General features: G+C 57.5%; 3 protein-coding genes across 5 annotated transcripts; 2 read left to right on the top strand and 1 right to left on the bottom strand.

Annotated features, from left to right (window-relative positions):
• Nucleotides 1-19: 19 nt before the first annotated feature.
• On the top strand, nt 20-2,065 carry NDUFA2 (NADH:ubiquinone oxidoreductase subunit A2). Its single transcript, XM_071570436.1, has 3 exons — nt 20-145; nt 271-377; nt 1,871-2,065. Exons 1-3 carry the CDS (start codon nt 42-44, stop codon nt 1,960-1,962), a joined length of 303 nt encoding a protein of 100 aa, XP_071426537.1. The 5' UTR covers nt 20-41; the 3' UTR covers nt 1,963-2,065.
• Nucleotides 1,988-9,104, bottom strand: TMCO6 (transmembrane and coiled-coil domains 6). Its single transcript, XM_071570435.1, has 12 exons — nt 9,021-9,104; nt 8,008-8,132; nt 7,648-7,757; nt 7,336-7,519; nt 6,510-6,614; nt 5,887-5,972; nt 5,246-5,362; nt 4,481-4,592; nt 4,228-4,393; nt 4,052-4,146; nt 3,109-3,276; nt 1,988-2,470 (listed from the first exon to the last, which is right to left on the bottom strand). The coding sequence occupies exons 1-12, from the start codon at nt 9,088-9,090 to the stop codon at nt 2,312-2,314; spliced, it is 1,497 nt and encodes a 498-aa protein (XP_071426536.1). The 5' UTR covers nt 9,091-9,104; the 3' UTR covers nt 1,988-2,311.
• Nucleotides 9,105-11,514: 2,410 nt separating this feature from the next.
• Nucleotides 11,515-16,235, top strand: LOC139678895 (toll-like receptor 2). 3 transcript variants are annotated; one of them, XM_071570158.1, is made up of 3 exons: nt 11,515-11,652; nt 11,846-11,922; nt 12,726-16,235. In XM_071570158.1, exon 3 carries the CDS (start codon nt 12,736-12,738, stop codon nt 14,140-14,142), a length of 1,407 nt encoding a protein of 468 aa, XP_071426259.1. In that variant the 5' UTR covers nt 11,515-11,652; nt 11,846-11,922; nt 12,726-12,735; the 3' UTR covers nt 14,143-16,235. The 3 variants fall into 3 exon arrangements, with proteins under 3 accessions (XP_071426259.1, XP_071426261.1, XP_071426262.1); XM_071570160.1 differs by lacking the exon at nt 11,846-11,922; XM_071570161.1 differs by lacking the exons at nt 11,515-11,652; nt 11,846-11,922 and adding an exon at nt 11,696-11,799.
• Nucleotides 16,236-19,240: the final 3,005 nt, after the last annotated feature.

The following is a 19,240-nucleotide window of genomic DNA, read 5'->3' as shown; positions in this document are numbered from 1 at the left end:
GCCGCAGTCCCGCCCCCGTGTTGTGGTGAGGGCACGGCAAGATGGCGGCGGCGGCGGTGAGGGGCATGGCGGGCGGGCTGGGCCGCGGCCTGCGGGAGCTCCGCATCCACCTGTGCCAGCGCTCCGCCGGCAGCCGCGGCGTCAGGTCAGCGCGGGGAACGCCACAGCGCCGCGAGGGGGGGACTGGAGGGCTCCGCGGGGCGGGCGCGCTCAGCCGGGGGACCCCCGCGCTGAGCCCCGGGGACCCGCCGCTCCTCCTTCCCCCTGCAGGGAGTTCATCGAGCAGCACTACGTGACCCTGAAGACGGCGAATCCAGACTTCCCCATCCTGATCCGCGAGTGCTCCGGTGTGCAGCCCAAGCTCTGGGCGCGGTACGGTGAGTGCGGGGCGCCCGCCGGGAACAACAAGCACCCGAGGGGAGCGGGAGGAGAGTCCTGGAGTCATCGTGGAATGGTTTGGGTTAAAAGGAACCGAAAAGCCATAGAGTCGTAGAATCATAGAATGGATTGGGTTGGAAAAGACTTCCGAGATCATCAAGTCCAACCCTTGGTCCAACTCCAGTCCCTTTACCAGATCATGGCACTCAGTGCCACGGCCAAGCTCAGTTGAAAAACCTCCAGGGATGGGGAATCCACCCCCTCTCTGGGCAGCCCATTCCAATGCCTGAGCACTCTCTCTGCAAAGAATTCCTTTCTGCTCTCCAACTTCGATTTCCCCTGGCAGAGCTTGAGCCCATCGTGCCCCCTTGTCCTATTGCTGAGTGCCTGGGAGAAGAGACCAACCCCCACCTGGCCACAACTTCCCTTCAGGCAGTTCCAGACAGTGCTGAGGTCACCTCTGAGCCTCCTCTTCTCCAGGCTGAACACCCCCAGCTCCCTCAGCCTCTCCCCACAGCACTTGTGCTCCAGTCCCTTCTCCAGCCTCGTTGCTCTTCTCTGGCCCCGCTCCAGCCCCTCAATCTCTTTCCTCAACTGAGGGGCCCAGAACTGAACACAACACTCAAGGTGTGGCCTCCCCAGGGCAGAGTCCAGGGGAAGGGTCACTGCCCTGGGCCTGCTGGCCACGCTAGTTTGGATCCAGGCCAGGATCCCACTGGCCTTCTTGGCCACCTGGGCACACTGTTGGCTCCTGTTGAGCTTCCTGTCCCTCAGTCCCCCCAGGTCCCTCTGCCTGGCTGCTCTCCAGCCACTCTGTGCCCAGCCTGGAGCGCTGCAGGGGGTTGTTGTGTCCAAAGGGCAGGACCTGCACTTGGCCTTGTTGAACTTCATCCCACTGGAATCAGCCCATCTCTCAAGTCTATCCTCAAGTCTATGAATGGTTATGGGAAGCATCAAAGGGATGGAGTGAGTGAGCAACAGGGGTAGGAAAATAGGGATGGGGGAAACCATAGGGTCACAGAAAGGTTTGGGTTGAAAGGACCTTAAAACTCATCCAGTTCCACCCCACGCAGGGGCAGGGACACCCTTATCTGTGTGGGACTCACAGGGACATGGAGTCCCAGGTCAGGGCTGCTGTTGGAACAGGGAGTTTTCCACACTGTTTTACTGAGGGCTTGCTGAGCACCTTGCTGGGAGCACCTGAAAGCCACAGGCTTGCCCTGGGCTGTGTCTGCCCAGTCAAATTTAACAGAGACAGGGAAAGGTGTTGGGCTGCTTTGGCTTCTCTCCAGGGGAAAGGAGGGAAATTAGAAGGTGGAAATGATAACTGGGCACAGGGAAGGACACTGGGGAGTGGTGGATGTGTAAGGGTGCTGGTGGGAGCCCAGGTTGTGACACCAGTGGCACTTGAGAAGCCCAGAGCAGGATTTGGTGCCCTGGCACCGGAAAATGACCAGCACACCTGCCCACTCTCACCCTCTGTTTTCCACAGAATTTGGGAAGGAGAAGAGCGTCCCACTGGACAACCTGACTGTGGATGAAGTGGCCAAGGCCTTGGAGAGTGTTGTGAAAAGCCAAGCATGAGGACGGACAGTAAATACACACATGCTGGAGACTTGACTCATTATCTTTAATGTCAAATATGTATCTTTAATTTATCAATCCATAAAGAACGTGCTTACCCTGAGCTTCACATGGTGGCTGAAAACCCAAAGGAATGGCTGATCCAGCCAGGAGCAGCTCAGCTCTGCTCCTTTCCTGGCTCTGGGGGGGCACTGGGCTGGTGGCTACAAGGTGGTGATAAGGACCAGCATCCCTGTGCAGCAGCACTGGCACACCAGAGCCTTGGCCAGCCCTTGGGAAGCTGGGCATGGGGTGGACAGTTAGTTTATTCCCCTTTGGAGCATGGGGGACAGCAGGGAGGTGGCAAGGCCTAGGAGAAGGCAGGCAGAGTGGCATGGCACGGACTGGGGGCTCCCAGGGGCTGCCTGACCATGTCCAGCAGAGCCTGTGCCCTTTCCTGCAGCTCTGGGGTGCTCTGATGCTGCTCCAGGGCCTGGTGTCCGCCTTGGCTGGTGAAATCAGCAGCAGCCTGTGTGAGAGGAGAGAGTGAGAGCTGGCTGATGATCTCTGCCCACAGCCACCACATTCCTGGGAATTCCCCAGAGCACTCCCAGACACTACATTCCCAAGCCAGGTAAATCCCATCATGCTGATGGTTGGCTAGGAAGACCTTGAAAACCATCTTGTTCCAACCCCTGCCATGGGCAGGGACACTTTCCACTATCCCAGGTTGCTCCAAGCCCTGTCCAGCCTGGCCTTGGACCCTTCCAGGGATGGGGCAGTGACAGCTTCTCCAGACAACTGTGCCAGGGCCTCCCCACCCTCACAGGGAAGAATTGTTTCCTGTGGTCTTCAGCAAATGAGCAACCACAGTGGAATCAAAAGAATTCACCTGTAATAACCTGTGAGAGTACAAAAAACCTGCCCGAAAAACAGTTCTGGTCAACGAAGAGGAAATTCCTGGAGACTCAAAAAGGGCTTCCACTCTCTGCATCACAGTTTCCCTTTGGGCAGGGGTCTGAGTGCTGAGGGGTGAGGGTTAGTGGGGCAGTGACTGAGGGCAGTGTTTTTTAAATTATAATAATCATCCTCATTCCATAATAATAACCCCCACAATAATCATTCCCTGTGCCCTCTACTGTGCCCCTGGAGCCCCCCAGCTCTCACCTCTGGGCAGTGCAGGAAGAGGAGGTGCAGCAGCTCCAGGCACTGCCCCACAGCCTCGGGGTCGGGCAGGGCAAGGACAGGCAGGAGCAGGGGCAGGACAGGCTGGCAGAGCAGCTGCTGGCACTGGGCTGGTCCCTTCTCCACGATATTGCACAGCACCATCAGGACCTACACAGAGCAGCAAACACTTCATGGGCAGATCCCAGACAGGCTGGGCAGGCCTGTGAACAACTCCCCATGTCATGGACTCTTGGAATCATTTGGGTTGGAAGGGACATTAAAGCGCATCCATTTCCACCCCTTGCCGTGGGCAGGGACACCTTCCACCAGCCCAGGTTGCTCCAAGCCCTGTCCAACCTGGCCTTGGACACTTCCAGGGATGAGGCAACGTGTGCCAGGGCCTCCCCACCCTCACAGGGAAGAATTTCTTCCCAATATCCCATCTGCCCTCTGTCAATCTGAAGTCATTCCCGCTTGTCCTGTCCCTACAGGCTCTTGTCCAAAGTCCCTCCAGATTATTTTTGTCCTGCCAGGTGCTTGCCCAAAGCCACATGTCCACCAACCCCCTGGATTTGCAATGCTCTTTGCAAGCTTTTCCCACACCCAGCCCAAGGCACTGTTCATCCCCATGCCAGGCTGTGTCACCCACCCCTCCCCTTGGCAGAGTATGCCCTCAAACTTCCTAGAGCTTTGGGGTCTTCCAGAACAAGGTGGGAGCAGCCTCCTGTGGCTCACTCCAAGTTAACGTCTTTCTTGGGACCGCTCTTGTGCTGGGACAAGGCTCTGCCAAGGGTAAATACAGCTGGAGTGGCTTCAGGGGAGGTGGGTGGTGACTGCCACAATGTAAGACCTGCCAAGCTGTCATACTGCCCCATCCACCCTCCACCTTGAGCACTGTCAGCATGGGATTCATGTTCCTGAAACTCCAGCACCAAGGTCTTACCAACACCTTGGCCATCTGGGAACACTGCAGAAGCTGCAGCAGGGCCGGGAGCAGGTCCAGGGAGAGCAGAGCAGAGCAGAAGAAGGGATCATCCGCTGGGGTGGGCAGAGAAGGGACACGTCAGTAAAAGCAGGGCAGGTGCTGGCAGCGCTCTGGCTGTGCCATGGGACACTCACCCGTGAGGTTGTTCAGCAGCCACAGGCACTCCTGGACGAGGAAGGGGTGCTGCTGGAGGAAGGACTGCAGGAGGAGGAACAGGGCGATGAGCAGGCGCTCGTCCTGCACCTGGCAGCCTGTCTCTGCCAGCAGGTTGCTGAGACACCGCAGCACGGGGCACACAAGCTGTGACAGAGGGACACACAGAGCCCTTCAGCTGGGCTGCATCCCTGCAGCATTCCCAGAACAGCCAGCACCCTGCCCGCCTCTCACCAGCTCCAGGCCCTCGGGAGCATCCTGGGGGATTTCGGAAGCCAGGTCAAGCAAGAGCGAGGTGAGGGCAGGCACAGCCCCCAGTTCCAGCAGCACGGTGTTGGATTTGTGTCTGCAAAGGGAAGGGACAGTGGGGTGGCTCTTGGAGCTTGGAAAGGGAAAACTGCCACAGCCCCTTGCCCCACAACAGGTCCTGGAATTTCAGACTGCTCTCCTGAATCACCAGAAGGCTTATTTCATGTTGGAATAATGGCTTCTTGCACCCTGGAATAGCAGCTTGTTTCCAAGCTTATGAGAAAGTTTAAAAGCCCATGAAAAACAGATTCACTGGAATTACCTTTGTGGGTCTGGGAACAACAGCCCCAACCCCTCTTCAAGTACCCACACATTCCTTGTCTCTGGTGGCAGGCAGGGATTGATGGCACAGCCAGCCTCGATGGGTGGCACTGGGCCAGATCCAGAAGTGTGAGGATTCAGGGGCCTTACCTTGGGAAGTGTGGGGAACAACTTCAGACTTTAGAAGGCAATTTCAAAGGACCAGGAACAGCCTCCTAAGGTTTATCACTAATTACCACGTTGTAAAGTTGCTGCACACAGCACATGTAAGCCCAGATCTGAGGGCAGAAGTACCCAGGATGGCAGAGGAATTGCTTTCCCAAGGGAAAAGGGCAAGGGGGGGCAATCCAGGTCCCCTCACAGGACCATGAGCCTTTCTGCCACTGACTGTCCCTGTGGAACTCAAAACAAGGAGAAAAGCACATTTACCTACAAATGATGTAGTGGAGACACCACGCAAATTCCACAGCTGCTCCCAGCCCAGCCCTGAGGCCAGAGCACACCAGTCGAAGCATGTGCTGGGGGAGCACAGAGTCCAGGACCAACCTGGGGTCAGAAACCACAGTAAATGGAGGCACAGGCAGGACACTGACAGGGAGGCACTAACCCTGGCCACTGAGCTGGGAGCTGCTACACCCTGCACTGGGGGCCACTTGCTCCAAAGACACACGTGGAAGAGACTCCCAGCCAAGGGGTGCAGCCTTGGGCTCTCCCTGTCTGTGGCAGGGCCTGGAGGCACTCAGGACACCTTGGCTGGGGTCACATTTCTGGCACTGGGGCACTGTCAAGCTGACCTTTTCCTTCACAGGAGGAACACAAAATTTCCCTGTGAGCCCACCCTGCTCAGTGCTGGCCTTCACTGAAATACCAGAGCTGTCTGCTCAGGTGAGGCTGAGGGAAAGCAGCCAAGCCCCATGCCCTGATCAGCATCCAAACCTCCACAGTTCTGGTAGGATTCTGCCCTGAACTATTCATATCCCTGGAATGGGAAAGGTGTCATTTCCCCAGCAGGCAAATGCCACGCCAGGCCCAGGCCCATCCTGGTGCAGCAATCAGAGGCTCAGACTCACGGGATGATCTCCACGGGTGATTCCTTGGCTTGGAGGAGCTGTGAGAGGACATAACCCACACCTTCCAGCACGGCCTCATGTGGGGACTGCAATCAAACTGATCAGACCAAAACCCTCCGGATCCCCGCGGTGCCAAACCCAACCGAGCAGCTGAGCAGCGCAGTCCCGCCATGCCTGGAGAGCAGGGGCACAGAGGGGACCAGGAGGGACACAGGAACCTGTGGCACACCAAAACTGAGCTGTCCCCCTCCCCACACTCACTGGGCTGTGGCTGTAGAGGTCCAGCAGCCCAAAAGCAGCAGCAACGTTGCTTTGAGCACTAAGACCTGCAAAGCACAGCCCCAAGATAGACACGAGGGGACAGGCCTGCAGCTCCCTGTGTATCAGCAAGCCATTGGGTGGGAGAGATTCAGCTGGAGAAGAGCACAAGGTGGTAAGCTGAGCCCCGAAAATGGAGTGCAGGAGAGCCCAGGAGTGACTCTCACACCCAAGGGAAGAGCTCCCTGCAGAGGGGTCTGTGCTCACAGCCATGGCTGGAAGGAGGGCTGGTGCCTCAGGGCTGCCAGCCAGAAGAGTCTCTGTAGGTTAGGGCAGGAGAAGCATGGCCCAGCTGTTTTACCCACCTGGATACAGGATGCCAGCACTGGAATGATGCCCTGAGGCAGAAGTTGCTTCCTCACAGCTTCACTTTCTACTACGAGGTTCCCCAGTGTGTACAAACACAGCTCCTGCAACACACCAGGACAGGCAGTGAGCCCATCTGTGCTCCCCTGGGCAGCCAGCAAGGCCCAGGTCCCACAGGCTGCTCTGGGCAGGGCAAGGGCTGGCTTCAGACAGATGGGTACTGCTGCACTCTCCAGCCACCCCATTCCCAGCTGTATCAGATCCAGTTTGTTCTTTTTCTATCTGACTCAGGCTGGGATCTGATCACTTCTACTTTGGGGGACACTGAAATTGCAAAAATCAATTCTCATTGCTGGATCAACAGGTGGTAGTATTTTTCCTCTCCACCCTTATTCCTTCTCTTTCTTTCTTTTCCTTATGTATTTTCTTAAGTGGTATTTTGCACTTTTGTATTGTTATATTTCTATAGATAATAACCAAAAGTCTACATACCTCCCTTCCACTGCCACCAAATTGTTCCAAAATAAACTTGCCACACACATATATAAAAACATCAGTCATTCAGTATCATTTCACTCTAACCCAAAGGGATCTATTATGAACAAGAACCTCAGCTACCACACCTTCAGGGGTGGGTTGTAATGCCTGGTCACTGAGAACAGTCCTGTTCCAAAGAGAAGGCTGGACCAGGGGCTTCCCAGAGGGCCCTTTTCCAGCAGCACTCCCATGTGAGCCATGTTTGGCCAAAAGAGGTCCATACCAGCTGCTTCCAAAGCATCCTCAGGCACCAGGGCCCAGGCAAACATGCACACGGATCTGTCTCACCGTGAACTCCACGCTGTGTCCCGACAGGTAGGTGAGGAGGTAGGAGGTCACGGGCAGACACGCCTCGGCCACAGTGGGGACACTGGAGTGGGACAGCTCGTGGAGACAGCGGGCTGCCTCCAGCTGCATGTCAGCCAGGCTGCTGGTGAAGAGCCCGGTGAGCACCCGGATGCTGCCGGCCAGCCTGGTGGGACCCAAAGCGTGCTGTCACCTCCCAGCCTGGGCCACACACCAGCTCACCCACCCAGCCAAGGGGACAAAGGGCCCCTCAGGACACGGCCTTGGTAACAGCCACACCACAGCTGGGCTGACCTGACAAACTTCTGCTGAGTCTCCTCGTTCTGCAGAGCCTGGCGGAGGCGGATGAGCGATCTCTTCCTGTCCTCCGAGCCCCTCTGCACACCTCTGAGCAGCACGAGAACCTGGCCATGGAATTACAGCATGGCTGAGCTTCAAGAAGTGCCAGCGTTACAATTTCCTTCCATTAATCCTAAGGCAAATGAACCCAGGGCATAAAGACGGGCACAAAGAACCCTACTGTGTCTGGCAGTGATACAGAAATATTCCCAAAGCCACTCCCTGCTGAGGCTGAGGAAGACTCCCAGGATCCCCCATCACCACAGAGAACATCCCCGGGATCCCCATGACCACAGAGAACATGACATTCCTCACCTCATCCTCCGAGAGTGGCTCTGGCACAGCATCTGCTCCATCCTGTCCCCCCTCCTCTGCTGCACTGTCCTCCCGCAGAAGCCGCTTGCTGACCAGCTGCTCCTCCCGCCGGGCTTTCCTGAGAGCTGCGATCCGATCGGGACCCATCACCACTTGCCTAAGGTAGGATGCTTTTCCATCCCACCCAACAGCCTCTTACTCCTCCCTTAACCCAAGAGGAAACTGCCCGTTCCTCCTCGTGCAGGCCTGGGAGGGATGCACGGACGGCGCTTGGACCTTGCTGGGGGTCGGGCAAACAACGGGTAAAACTGGGATAATGGGCAGGAACACGGGACAGAGGCGCAAGAGGACAGGCAAGACGGATCCAAGGCTGGTTTTCACATGGAATCGTAGAATCAGTAAGGCTGGAAAGGACCTGCAAGCTCATGAAGCCCAACCTTCAGCTGAATACAACTGTGCCCACTGAGCCATGTCCCCAAGTGCCACATTACTTGTTTTCTGAAAACACGTCCAGGGATGGTGACTCCATCACTGCCTGGGCAGCCTGTGCCAATGCCTGGCCCCTCTTTTGGTGACCAAATTGTCCCGAATATCCAACCAAAACGCCCCCTGGCGCGATTTGAGGCCGTTTCCTCTTGTCCTGTCCCTTGTTCCCTGGGAGCAGAGCCCGATCCCCCCACCGGCTCCACTCTCAGGTCAGGGAATTGTGGAGAGTGAGAAAGTCTCCCTTGAGCATCCTTTTATCCCATTTAAGACATGGGTGAGACCTTGGAAAGCCCAAAGCGCAGGAGGATGGCAGAAGAAATGGGGAATTCATGGCAGGATTGAATTTTTAAGCTGTAAAAACCCTCCCCCGAGCGGGCAGAACCCACCGGTGCCATCACCGCGAACACTCCGGGATGCGCGGCCGGGCGGGGCGGGGGACACTGAGAGGAACAGGGCTAAGCCGGGGGGTCCCTCCCACCCACAGGGGGACCAAAAATCCCCCCAAATCCCCCTGGTCCCGCACGGACCTGCCTCTCGCTCTCGCAGCCGTGCCCGCAGCTCCTTCACCCCGCGCCGGCCCCGCCGCCGGCGCCACATTGGGGAGGGGGAGGAGGAGGTGGAGGAGGAGCAGGAGGAGGAGAAAGAGGAGGAGAACGAGGAAAAGGCCGGTCTTTGGGCGGTCCCGGGGCGGGGAGATGCCGCTCCCGGCCCCCCCCAGCCCGCCCCGGGCAAGGATTGATGTGCATCCCCCGGGCTGGGTGATGGGTGTGTGCTGAGGCCAAAAAAAGCCCAAAGATTCACCAGAAATGTGAACCAAGGCGAGCAGCTGCCCCAGGATCTTCCAGCGTGGTGATGGTGGCCGAGGGGCACAGGATCTCGTGCTTCCCGAGGAAGGCATTTGGGGAATTTGCAGCTGGTGACCAGAAATGAAAGGTGCCAGCCCCGGACAGAGCGGGCGAGGTCGCCAAAAGGGACAGTGACGGGAGCTCGGAGGGCAGCGGTGATTCTTGCACACAGCAGCAGTTTAATGGAACTCAGGGCTGGTTTGGAAGTATTAATGTTGGAAGGGACATTATAGTCCATCTCGTTCCACCCCCTGCCATGGGCAGGGACACCTTCCACCAGCCCAGGTTGCTCCAAGCCCTGTCCACCCTGGCCTTGGACATTTCCAGGGATGGGGCAGCCACAACTCTGGGCATTCTGTGCCAGGGTGTCACGACCCGCTCCTGGGAAGGGGACAGGGGTAACCTAGATCGTTATTAATGATTCCCTTTGGAGTGGATTAAAGTGAAACGACACTATATAACCGGTGTTTATTTAACACTTCCGTATAGTGTGACATAGAGAATAACCTGGGGGGGGGGGAGGGAGGGAGGGGAGAGGGGGGAAGAAATACAGAAGAAGAGTCCAGAACAGCAGGGAAAAAGAAGAGATGAGAGAAGGTGAGAATGGAAAGGTCACTTAATCACCACCCTAGGGATCCAGGGTTGCATCTCAGCAGTCCTGCAGGCCATGGTCTCCATCGGCAGGCGGTGGGGTCCAGGGACAGAACCCAAATTCCCAAAGTTACCAGTCCATTTTTATACCCTCTGCATGCGTTTTGCACCTCCCCCGAGGCAGGGGGTTGTTTTCCACGAAGCAGTGTCGCCAGCCGGGCTGTGAACCCCATATTCGCAGGGTTCATGTCGAGGGCAGGGCAGCGGCTCCTCTTGGCTCTTCAGGGCTCACACTTTTAGCACTGGAGGAAGGGATGGGCCCAACTGCCCATAGGGGTATAATGCAAAAGTCAAAAGCCTGCAAAGTTTCTTAGAATGCCTAAATCATTAACCGTTTCAGTCTCTGACACAGGGTCTCACCACCCTTACAGCCAAGAATTCCTTCCCAGTTTCCCATGTGACCCTGCCCTTTGGCAGTTTCAAGCCATTCCCCCTTGTCCTGTCACTCCATCCCTTGACCCAAGTCCCTCTTCAGCTGCCTTGAAGCCCCTTTAGGCACTGAAAGGAGCTCTAAGGTCTCCCCAGAGCCTTGTCTTCTCCAGGGAAACAGCCCCAGCTCTCCCATCCTGTCTCTAGAGCAGAGGGGCTCCAGCCCTTGGAGCATCTCTGTGGCCTCCTCTGGAGTCGCTCCAGCAGCTCCATGTGCTGGAGTCCTTCCTTTGCTGAGGAGTTTCATGTAACACAAGAATGGAGAAGAGGAATCATGGAACTGCTGAACCCCTCTGCACAAGAGTGCCAGATGGCGTGGACAGGCAGCTCCTGCCCCAGCAACTGTGGCATTAATGTTTGATGCCACATTAACAACAACAACTGGGAATTGCATTGTCCAGCCAGGCAGTTTTGTTGTTTTCCTGAAGCCCTTTCTGAATCCAACACAGGCAGAGAAATCCCTGAAAAAGAAAAAAATTACTGAGATATCACAGAATCACAGGATTGTTTAGGTTGGAATAGACCTCCAAGGTCACTCAGTCCAAGCTTTGACCAATCACCACCTCGTCAACTAGACCAGTGCACATCCAATTGTTTCTTGAACACTTCTGGATCTTTCCCGATCCCTGGTGGTCTCCACTCGCTGCTGGAGAGCATTAACACCTTGGAGCAGGCACAGCCAGCAGCTGCCAGGGCAGCACAGGGTGAGTTCCTCAGCCAAGCTGCCAGCTTGCCTTGGGTAAGGGAGTGCCCTGGGCAGCACTGGGCTGCACTGTCCCATCCCCATCCTATGTGGAGCACAGGTACCTGGTGATGGTCCTGATGCCAGGAATGACAATCCTGTATCCTTGTGCATTCCCTTCAGGGTGCTCAACACCCAGTGGGCTCTGAGGCAAAACGATCCCAGAGCATCTGGAAAGTAAGGGCTGGTCTCGAGACGGCATTTGGGAAATCCTGACCACACTCTGTTCAGTCACGCTTCCCAGGAAAGCGGGCAGCCCTGGCACTCGGACCGCAGCCTTCCCCAGCCCGCGGCCGCGGGGAGGCGAAACAGAAGGAACTTGAGCGGCTGCCGCTGCTTCCCGTGGCACAGCTGGCGCCGTCCAGCTCAGGAAGTCACGCCGCGGGAGCCGGGGCAGTGTTGGGACCGGCCCCGAGGTGTCCGTCGGTCCCGACCGTGGGGATCCAACCACGGGCTGTGGAAGCGCCAGCGGCAGGTTGATCACACCTGCAGGTATCGGGGGCTCGTCTGGGGGGAGGGAAGGGAGGGTCGGACGCCAAAGAGAGCTTGAGCACTTGGAGTCTTCAGCTCCTCTGCCCTGGATTTGGCAACGGTTAGAGGAAGCAGCCGTGAGGAAAGGAAACGTTTCTGAGCTGGCTGGTGAGTCACTGGGCAAACTCACCCTTTATTCTGCTGTCACCCAAAGCGAGGGGGACTTCGTGCAGGTGCTGGAGGAGAGTTTCCCCCCGGGAGAGTGGTGCAGCCCCTCGACGGCACGGAGAGGTAGGGAGAGCTCCATCCTCGGAGGGTTTCGGGATGTGGCCAGAAAAACCTGTGGCTGATCAGGGCTGGTGCCGGCAACAGACCCGCACGAAGCAGGAGGCTGGACTGGGGACCCTCAAAGACCCCCCTCCACTGCAGAGCTGAGTCAGCACATTTGTAGGAGCTTTTAATCTTTGCTTGCTGCTTTGTTTGCACTCTGGCGCCCAGACTCTCCTGTCAGGTGGCCAGCACAGCAGTGCCTAGTGCTGACAGGCACCTGTACAGACCCCCAGAGGTCATTTTCCATCACCCCCTTGGGGGCTGGTGATGAAATAAATCATTGGGTGAGGAAATAGAAAACATGAAGCCCTCTGTTGCAATTTCCTGCCCCAGATTGCAGAGGAACAAACAGAACTGGGACTCTCCCATCTCATGGTCAGGCTGACATGACATATCTGGCTTCACTGTCCATAACTCCACATTTTTAGTTTCTCCTGTCTCCATGGCATTTCCTGGTCATTTAGGGTTTCCTGCAGCAAGGCAGCCCAGGCAGAGCCTCAGGAGCCACCCTGCTTTTGGGCTGGGATGTGACCAGTGCCACCTGCTCCCTGCCAGGGAGAGGGTGGCACAGGTGTAGCTCCTGGGTGTTTGACCACTGGTCTGAGTGTTGCCCTGAGTCATGGCTCAGTAGCCAGGCGGGTGCCCATGGGGTGTGCAAGAGGGATGAAGGCAGTGCCATGTCCCCAAGGGCTGACTCTGCAGCCCTCCAGTGTGGGTCAGAGCAGTCCCCTCACCTGCTGCTCACCATTTCTCCTCGTTTTCAGGTTGTTCACCATGAGTGTGGCTGTTCTCCTCCTCCTGGGGCTGGGGCTGTTGGAGGCAGAAGGCAGAAGAAACAGATGTTTCTTCAACCGCACTCAGGAGTACTGTACGTGCTACAACCTGTCCGAGGAGACCGCGGGCAGCCTCATCCAGTGCCTCGCAGCAACTGTGGTGGAGTTTCGGGGGGGAGATCTGGAGAAATACATGGACTTCCCCATCAGGGACCTGGACGACGCTGCCATTGACACTCTGGGCTCCCTTATCATCGAGAAAGTAATTATTAGTAGTGTCCTGGTGCCTGAGATACTCCTGGCCCGTGTGCTGAGGTTCTTCTCCTACACCCATGTGAAGGAGCTGGCATTTGATAGCTGTGTTTTCCAGGGCACAGGCGACTGGCATGAAATGGATGGCCAGAGATTGCCCATATTGTCCCTGAGCTTCCACAATGTGACATCTGCCCCGCTGATGGGCAACGAAACGGCCTTCTCCAGCCTGAGCACGTGGCTGGAGACCCTGCAGGAGTTGGCTGTCACCAGCTCCCAGGTCAGCAGCCTGCCCTGTGCCTTTGGAAGCGTGTTCAGAGCTCTGCACACCCTGGACCTGGCACACAACAGCCTCGGGGATAGGAGCCTGACAGCTACCTTCTGCAAGGGAGCTTTCCCTCAGCTCCAGGTACTGAGTCTGCAACACAACAACCTGATGTCCTACCACAGTGTCTGTGAGAGTGTGCAGCGGCTGCAGGAGCTCCAGGACCTCAATCTCAGCCAGAACAAGTTCATGGCAGCCCCATCCTCCTCCTGCCAGTGGCCAGCATCCCTCCGGATCTTTAACCTGTCTGACACTGCCTTGGATAAAGTGCTGACACCACTGCCTCCCAACCTAGAGGTGCTGGACATGAGCCACAACCACCTCCGTGCTGTGGACATTTCCATCAGTTCCCTGAAGAAGCTCTTCCTGAGCCAAAACCTGCTGCAGGCTGTCCCCTCCATCAGGAATTACTCCATGCTAGACACTCTCCATCTGGACAACAACTCAATTACGGAGCTGCCATGGGATGAGGTGACGCTCCTGGGGCACCTGCAGGACGTGGCTGCAGCCAACAACCCCTTCGACTGCTCGTGCTCTGGGGCCGGGGGGCTGCAGGCACTGGCGGCCACAGGGCACCTGGGGCAGGGCTGGCCCCAGGACTACACGTGCCAGTCCCCGCCAGGCTACCAGGGCTGGCGGGTGGCGGCCGTGCCGGTGTCGGTGCTGCGGTGCCACCGCACCGCAGTGATTGCCCCACTCTGTGTGGCCTTGGCCCTGCTCAGCCTGGCCGGGGCCTTCCTCCTGCTCAGGTCCAGAGGGGGATGTTGGACCCCTCCCACTGGTGCTTCCCCACAGGAGCTCCACGAGAAGGCTCACAGGCCCCCCAAGTGAGGGGCAGTCCCGGTGCCCCCAGTCCAGGCTGCCTTGTGGAGCAGGGCTGTGCCCAGCATTGCCCTGCTGTGGCTTTACCCAGACAGGTTTTTGAGCACCCGCTTCACTCAAACCCCCGTGCCATGCTTTGTCCCAGGGCTCTGCCCAGCATTGTCCTGCTGTGGCTCTGCCCAGCCAGGTTTTGGGGCACCCCTTTCACTCAAACCCTCGTGCCGTGCTCTGTCCCAGGGCTGTGCCCAGTGTTTTCCTGCTATGGCTTTACCCAGACAGGTTTTTGGGCACCCCCTTCACTCAAACCCCCGTGCCATGCTTTGTCCCAGGGCTGTGCCCAGTGTTTTCCTGCTGTGGCTCTGCTCAGCCAGGTTTTGGGGCACCCCCTTCACTCAAAACCCCATGCCATGCTCTGTCCCAGAGCTGCACCCTTCCTTGTGGCCAACTCCAGCTCCCCAAGCCCCCACACACTCCCATTGCTCCTGCCTCGTCCCCTGCCCTGGATAAGAGCAATTCATCTCCATCACTCCCACCAGCAGTGCTCAGGTGCCCCAAGACTCACTGGGGTCTGTGGTCCTGCCCAGAGCCCCCCAATACCTCATAGCCCCCCAGTCCAGCCATCCTTGGAGCCTCCTTCACCCCTCTGCAGTACCTCCCTCTCCTCACCTGGGCCTGTGCCTGGGCCAGGATATTTGGTTTGTGAGGATGCTCCTAAGCTGCTCCTCAGCACAAGAGAAAACCCACAAAGACAGGAAAATGACTCAATTAAATGCCCCTACACACAAATGCTAATGAGGAGAAGCAGCAAAGACCCGAACTTTCAAGGCATCACTGGACAAGTCCCTCAAGTGACCTTGAGGATGTTCAACCAGAAACTTTTTGTGATAAGAAGAAAATAGGTTTATTCTGAGTTATTCAGAGAATATCTCATAGAAAGGAGAAAATTCATTATGGGATGCTGAGGGAGAGCAGGGAAATACAGGACAAAGGGGAATGAAGGATCAAAGGGAGGAGTGGGGGGAAGGGAAAGGCATGGGGAAATGGGGATGGGGAGAATCATGGAATGACAGGAAGGTCTGGGTTGGAAGGGACCTTAAAGCTTGTCCAGTTCTACCCCCTGCCATGGACAGGGACACTTTCTATTATCCCAGGTTGCTCCAAGCTCCATCCAGCCTGGCCTTGGACACTTCCAGGGATGGGGCAGCCACAGCTTCTCTGGGCAACCTGTGCCAGGGCCTCTCCACCCTGCCAGGGAAGAATTTCTTCACAATATCCCATCTAACCCTGCCCTCTGGCAGTGCAAAGCCATTCCCCCTTGTCCTGTCATTCCATGTCCTTGTAAAAAGAAGGAGCTGGTCACAGGTGGGCAGTGCTCACCTGGCCAAGCCCTGCTTTTCATCCCCATGTCCTGTCCTGCCTTCTCATTAAAGCCTGTGTATTTTTTGGATATTTTCCTGGCTGAACTTCCTGGGTATTTTGTGTGTCCCTCCCTCTCTGCTGTTTGTGCACAGGTGCATGTGACCTGTGAGCTAACACGGGCTGGGCTGGCCAGGAGTGGGGGGAAAACAGAATGTGAGAAGACCCAAGGATGAAGCTGGAGACCAGCTAACAGGGCACAGGATCCAGGCACCCACAATATTATCCTGCTCTGGTTTTGCCCAGCCAGGTTCTGGGGAACCCCTCAAAGCCCTGTGCCATGCTCAGTCCCAGGGTTGCACTCTGCCAGAGGGGTTTTCCTTGTGGCCAGCTCCAACTCCCCAGGGCCTAATATGCCCCCATTGCCACTGCCATGTCACCTGCCCTGCTCCTGATGGAGCCCCTGGTCCTTCCTATTCCATCTGTGTCCACCTGACATCACTCTCACACCTGAGGCACAGGGGAGGGGAGTTCTGGGGAGGCAGGGGCACATGCAGAGTGGTGGGGAATGGAGGGACCTGGATGCATCTCCTCACCATGCCTGGTCCTGTCCAAAAGCAGGGGCAGGGCTGTCCTGGGACCTCTCTCCTGTTTCCCACTGTCTGTGTTTCCACAGTCCACAGGGACCCTCAGCTTAAGCATTTCCTTCTGTGCTCTCTTGCTGTGTGATCTCCAGTAAATGTGATTCTCTGGTTTGTGGTCACTTTTTGTGCCTAGGAAACCTTCATGATAGCCCAAGGTCGCTCATCTCCCATCCATGGCTGACAATGTCCCTTCTGGAGCTGGGAGGACATCAATGGAGCGAGTGGCTTCAGGCACCCACTTGTGTCCCATGGTCCTGGTGATTCCTTGGCCAGCAGGGCTCAGCCTCTGGACCACAGTGCCTCCAGGCTGGGTCTGGCTGTGCCTGAGTCCCATCAATAATGTAAGAGAACTGGATCCCTGTCTGTAACCTCATCCCCTGCCCTGGCCAAAATAGCAGCTCAGGGGCTGCTGCTGAGCTGCCCATGGACGCTGGGGAGGTGAGTGCCATGGTGAGGGACATGCCAGGGCAGTTGGGAGGGATCTGCCCCCTGCCTTTGGTATGGTGTGGCCAGGGGATGCCCAGCTCCATGGGGACTCATCCAGCTCCTGGGGGTGCTGGGGCAGGACCCAGCTCATTCCCCTCCATCCCAGGGCAGGACCCAGCTCATTCCCCTCCATGCCGAGGCAGGACCCAGCTCATTCCCCTCGATCCCAGGGCAGGACCCAGCTCATTCCCCTCTCTATCCTGGAGCAGGACACAGCTCATTCCCCTCCATGCCGGGGCAGGACCCAGCTCATTCCCTCCATGCCAGGGTAGAACCCAGCTCATTTGCCTCTCTATCCTGGAGGAGGATTTGGCTCACTCCCCTCCATCCCGGCAGGCCGAGCAGGATGTCAGCGTGAGAGCAGCTGTGGGACTCCACCAGGCAGCAGGTAGAGCTCAGGACATCCCAGAGACTTCACCTGAACCCTCCACACCAGGGAACAGGGGGCCAGGGGTGGAAGCCACAGCCCTGGTGGCACTGGGACCACTGGCCATGCTGGCCTGGGCAGTGCTGGTGGGGAGGGGGTGTCGCCCCCACCCTGGTGGCTCTGAACCATAGGGGGGGAGCTCAGGAATGATGCGAAGCCCTGGGATGTGGCCCCAGGCTGCAAGGGAGGCAGGACAGAGCTGGGGCAGGTGGGAAAGACCCCCCACACCACACCACACTCAGTGTTTTCAGGGCTGAGGGAGAGTGGGGCGGATGGCATGGAGGACACTCTGCAGCAACTCTTCGCTGGGAAGGAGCTCCAGGTGAGAGTGGCAGGAACAAGAACATCCAGGGTAAGAGGGGCCCTGGGGAACCAGGTGGGAGCAGGAGACTCTGTCCCACCACCTGCCATACTTGGGACCCTGGTGAGTGATGAGGTCTTGGGCTGATCCTGCCTTGTAAGCCTTGGGGAGCTCCTGAGGGTTCCCAGCCAGCAGGGGAAGGGAGGAGATCTCCCCTTACCCTTGGCTGTGCCAGGCCCTCTGTACCATCCCTGCCATCTCCATCCCACTGTGCCCATTTCCTCCTTTACCCTGCACTGGTCATGCTGGGATGGGGGAAAGCTGAACATTATCCTCTTCCCTCCCCATGCCAGGAGAGCTGCTTGGCTGTCGATGGCATCTTCCGCTTGGATGCAGGACAGGTACTGTGAGCCCCAAGTCCTTCTCCACCCCATCCCCAGCAAAGTGAGCCAGGGACATGCTGGCCCAAGCCATGGGCTGAGACACCTGGGGGCCACTGCCAGCTCCTTGGGTGTCACAGACAGTGCTGGGACCTGGGGCTTGATCACATGTGTGGCTCTGTGGGTGTTTCTCATCCCTTCCGTGTTTCCTCTTGGTGTGGTGCCATGCCATCCATGCCATGCTGTGTATCCACACTGTGCCATCCATGCTGGGCTACCTGTGCCACAATATGTGTTGTGCTGCTTGATCCATGCCAATGTCCTCTGTGCTGGGCTGGCCATGCTGGCTTTGCCATGCCATCCCTGATCTGCTGGATACGCCTTTTCTACCAGGAAAAGGTTCTGGAGTTGGCAAGACCCCAGCTGGCCCTGGTTCCCCTTGGCTACAGCGTGTCCCTGCTGCTGTGGGACCCCCATGGCCCTGGGACACAGCTGCCTTTCCAGAGTGTCATCTGGCAGGTGAGGACACAAGGGAGAGGTGACAGGGAGGGGTGACAGCACAACTGGAACGGGTGTGAGACCCAGCTCTGTGTGCCAGGAACCAACAGCTGGCAGCTTGTCCCCAGGTGATTGACATCATCTTCCAAGAACTGGAGGCCTTGGGTGGTGACACACAGAGCCTGCAGACAGTCAGCCTGGTCCAGGTAGGGCAGGAGCAGCGCAGGATGTCCTGGCATGAGTGTCCAATTCCTGCTCTGCCAATGTTCAGACTCTGCTGTGCCAAAGGCACACATTGCCATGTATGGGCATCCAGTCCCCTCATCCAGAGGGTTAGGGTGACATGGGGCTGAAGGTCTTTGGATTCCAGGTGTTCTCACTTCATTCTAGGACTTGCCAGGTGTGGGAAGCCTTGGCTGCCCATGGGGCGTCTCCCAGGCTCCAGCAGCATGGTGGGAAGAGAGGACCTCTCCAACCCCTTTCTGCCCACATCATGACTGGGCTTTCCTGGTCAGCCATGGCTCTCTGTGGCTTGAAGGTCCCTCCCTATGGCCTTAATTGGCACAGAAGTAATGCCAGCTCCTGCCACAGGGCTGGGTCCTGCCCTTTGGCTCTGGGATGCTGCCAGAGACCTGTCAAGTTCCACACAGGGTGTTCCCAGGGCTATGGCCCAGGGGTTGGAAAAGCTGGGAGTGAGCCCAAGATCAGCCCTTCCCAGCCCTCACCTGTGCACAGCCACGAGCAGCCCAGGCCTGTGGTGAGTGCAGGATGCCAGCAGCCCCCTTGTCCTCCCCCTTGTTCCAGGTCAGCACCCATGACAAAGCCTGGGACCTGCTCCAGCCCGATGGTCGAGCCCTGCAAGTGATGGATGTCCCACCCCTGGGCCTGTAGGTACCTGATGCCCTGTGGTTGGGCAGGTGCTGCTGGGGACTGGACCCACAATATCGAGGGTGGGGCTGGGCAGGGAGCATGGTGCCCAGGGAGCACACATTCCCCAGGGAGTCTGGGCATGCAG

This window comes from Pithys albifrons, chromosome 15, assembly GCF_047495875.1.
Source record: "Pithys albifrons albifrons isolate INPA30051 chromosome 15, PitAlb_v1, whole genome shotgun sequence".
Classification (NCBI taxonomy): Eukaryota; Metazoa; Chordata; class Aves; order Passeriformes; family Thamnophilidae; genus Pithys; species Pithys albifrons.
Note: the sequence above shows the minus strand (reverse complement) of the source record. Positions and strands in the feature narration are given on the sequence as shown.

Excerpts from the sequence above, each read along its gene's own strand:
- LOC139678895 (XM_071570160.1), top strand. The coding sequence starts at position 12,736 with ATGAGTGTGGCTGTTCTCCTCCTCCTGGGGCTGGGGCTGTTGGAGGCA.
- TMCO6 (XM_071570435.1), bottom strand. The coding sequence starts at position 9,090 with ATGTGGCGCCGGCGGCGGGGCCGGCGCGGGGTGAAGGAGCTGCGGGCA. Across the intron at positions 5,973-6,509 it reads TGCTGGCATCCTGTATCCAG|TCCCCACATGAGGCCGTGCT; the intron begins GTGGGTAAAACA and ends GTTTGATTGCAG. Across the intron at positions 4,593-5,245 it reads CTCCACTACATCATTTGTAG|ACACAAATCCAACACCGTGC; the intron begins GTAAATGTGCTT and ends TTCCCTTTGCAG.
- NDUFA2 (XM_071570436.1), top strand. The coding sequence starts at position 42 with ATGGCGGCGGCGGCGGTGAGGGGCATGGCGGGCGGGCTGGGCCGCGGC. Across the intron at positions 146-270 it reads GCCGGCAGCCGCGGCGTCAG|GGAGTTCATCGAGCAGCACT; the intron begins GTCAGCGCGGGG and ends TTCCCCCTGCAG. Across the intron at positions 378-1,870 it reads CAAGCTCTGGGCGCGGTACG|AATTTGGGAAGGAGAAGAGC; the intron begins GTGAGTGCGGGG and ends TGTTTTCCACAG.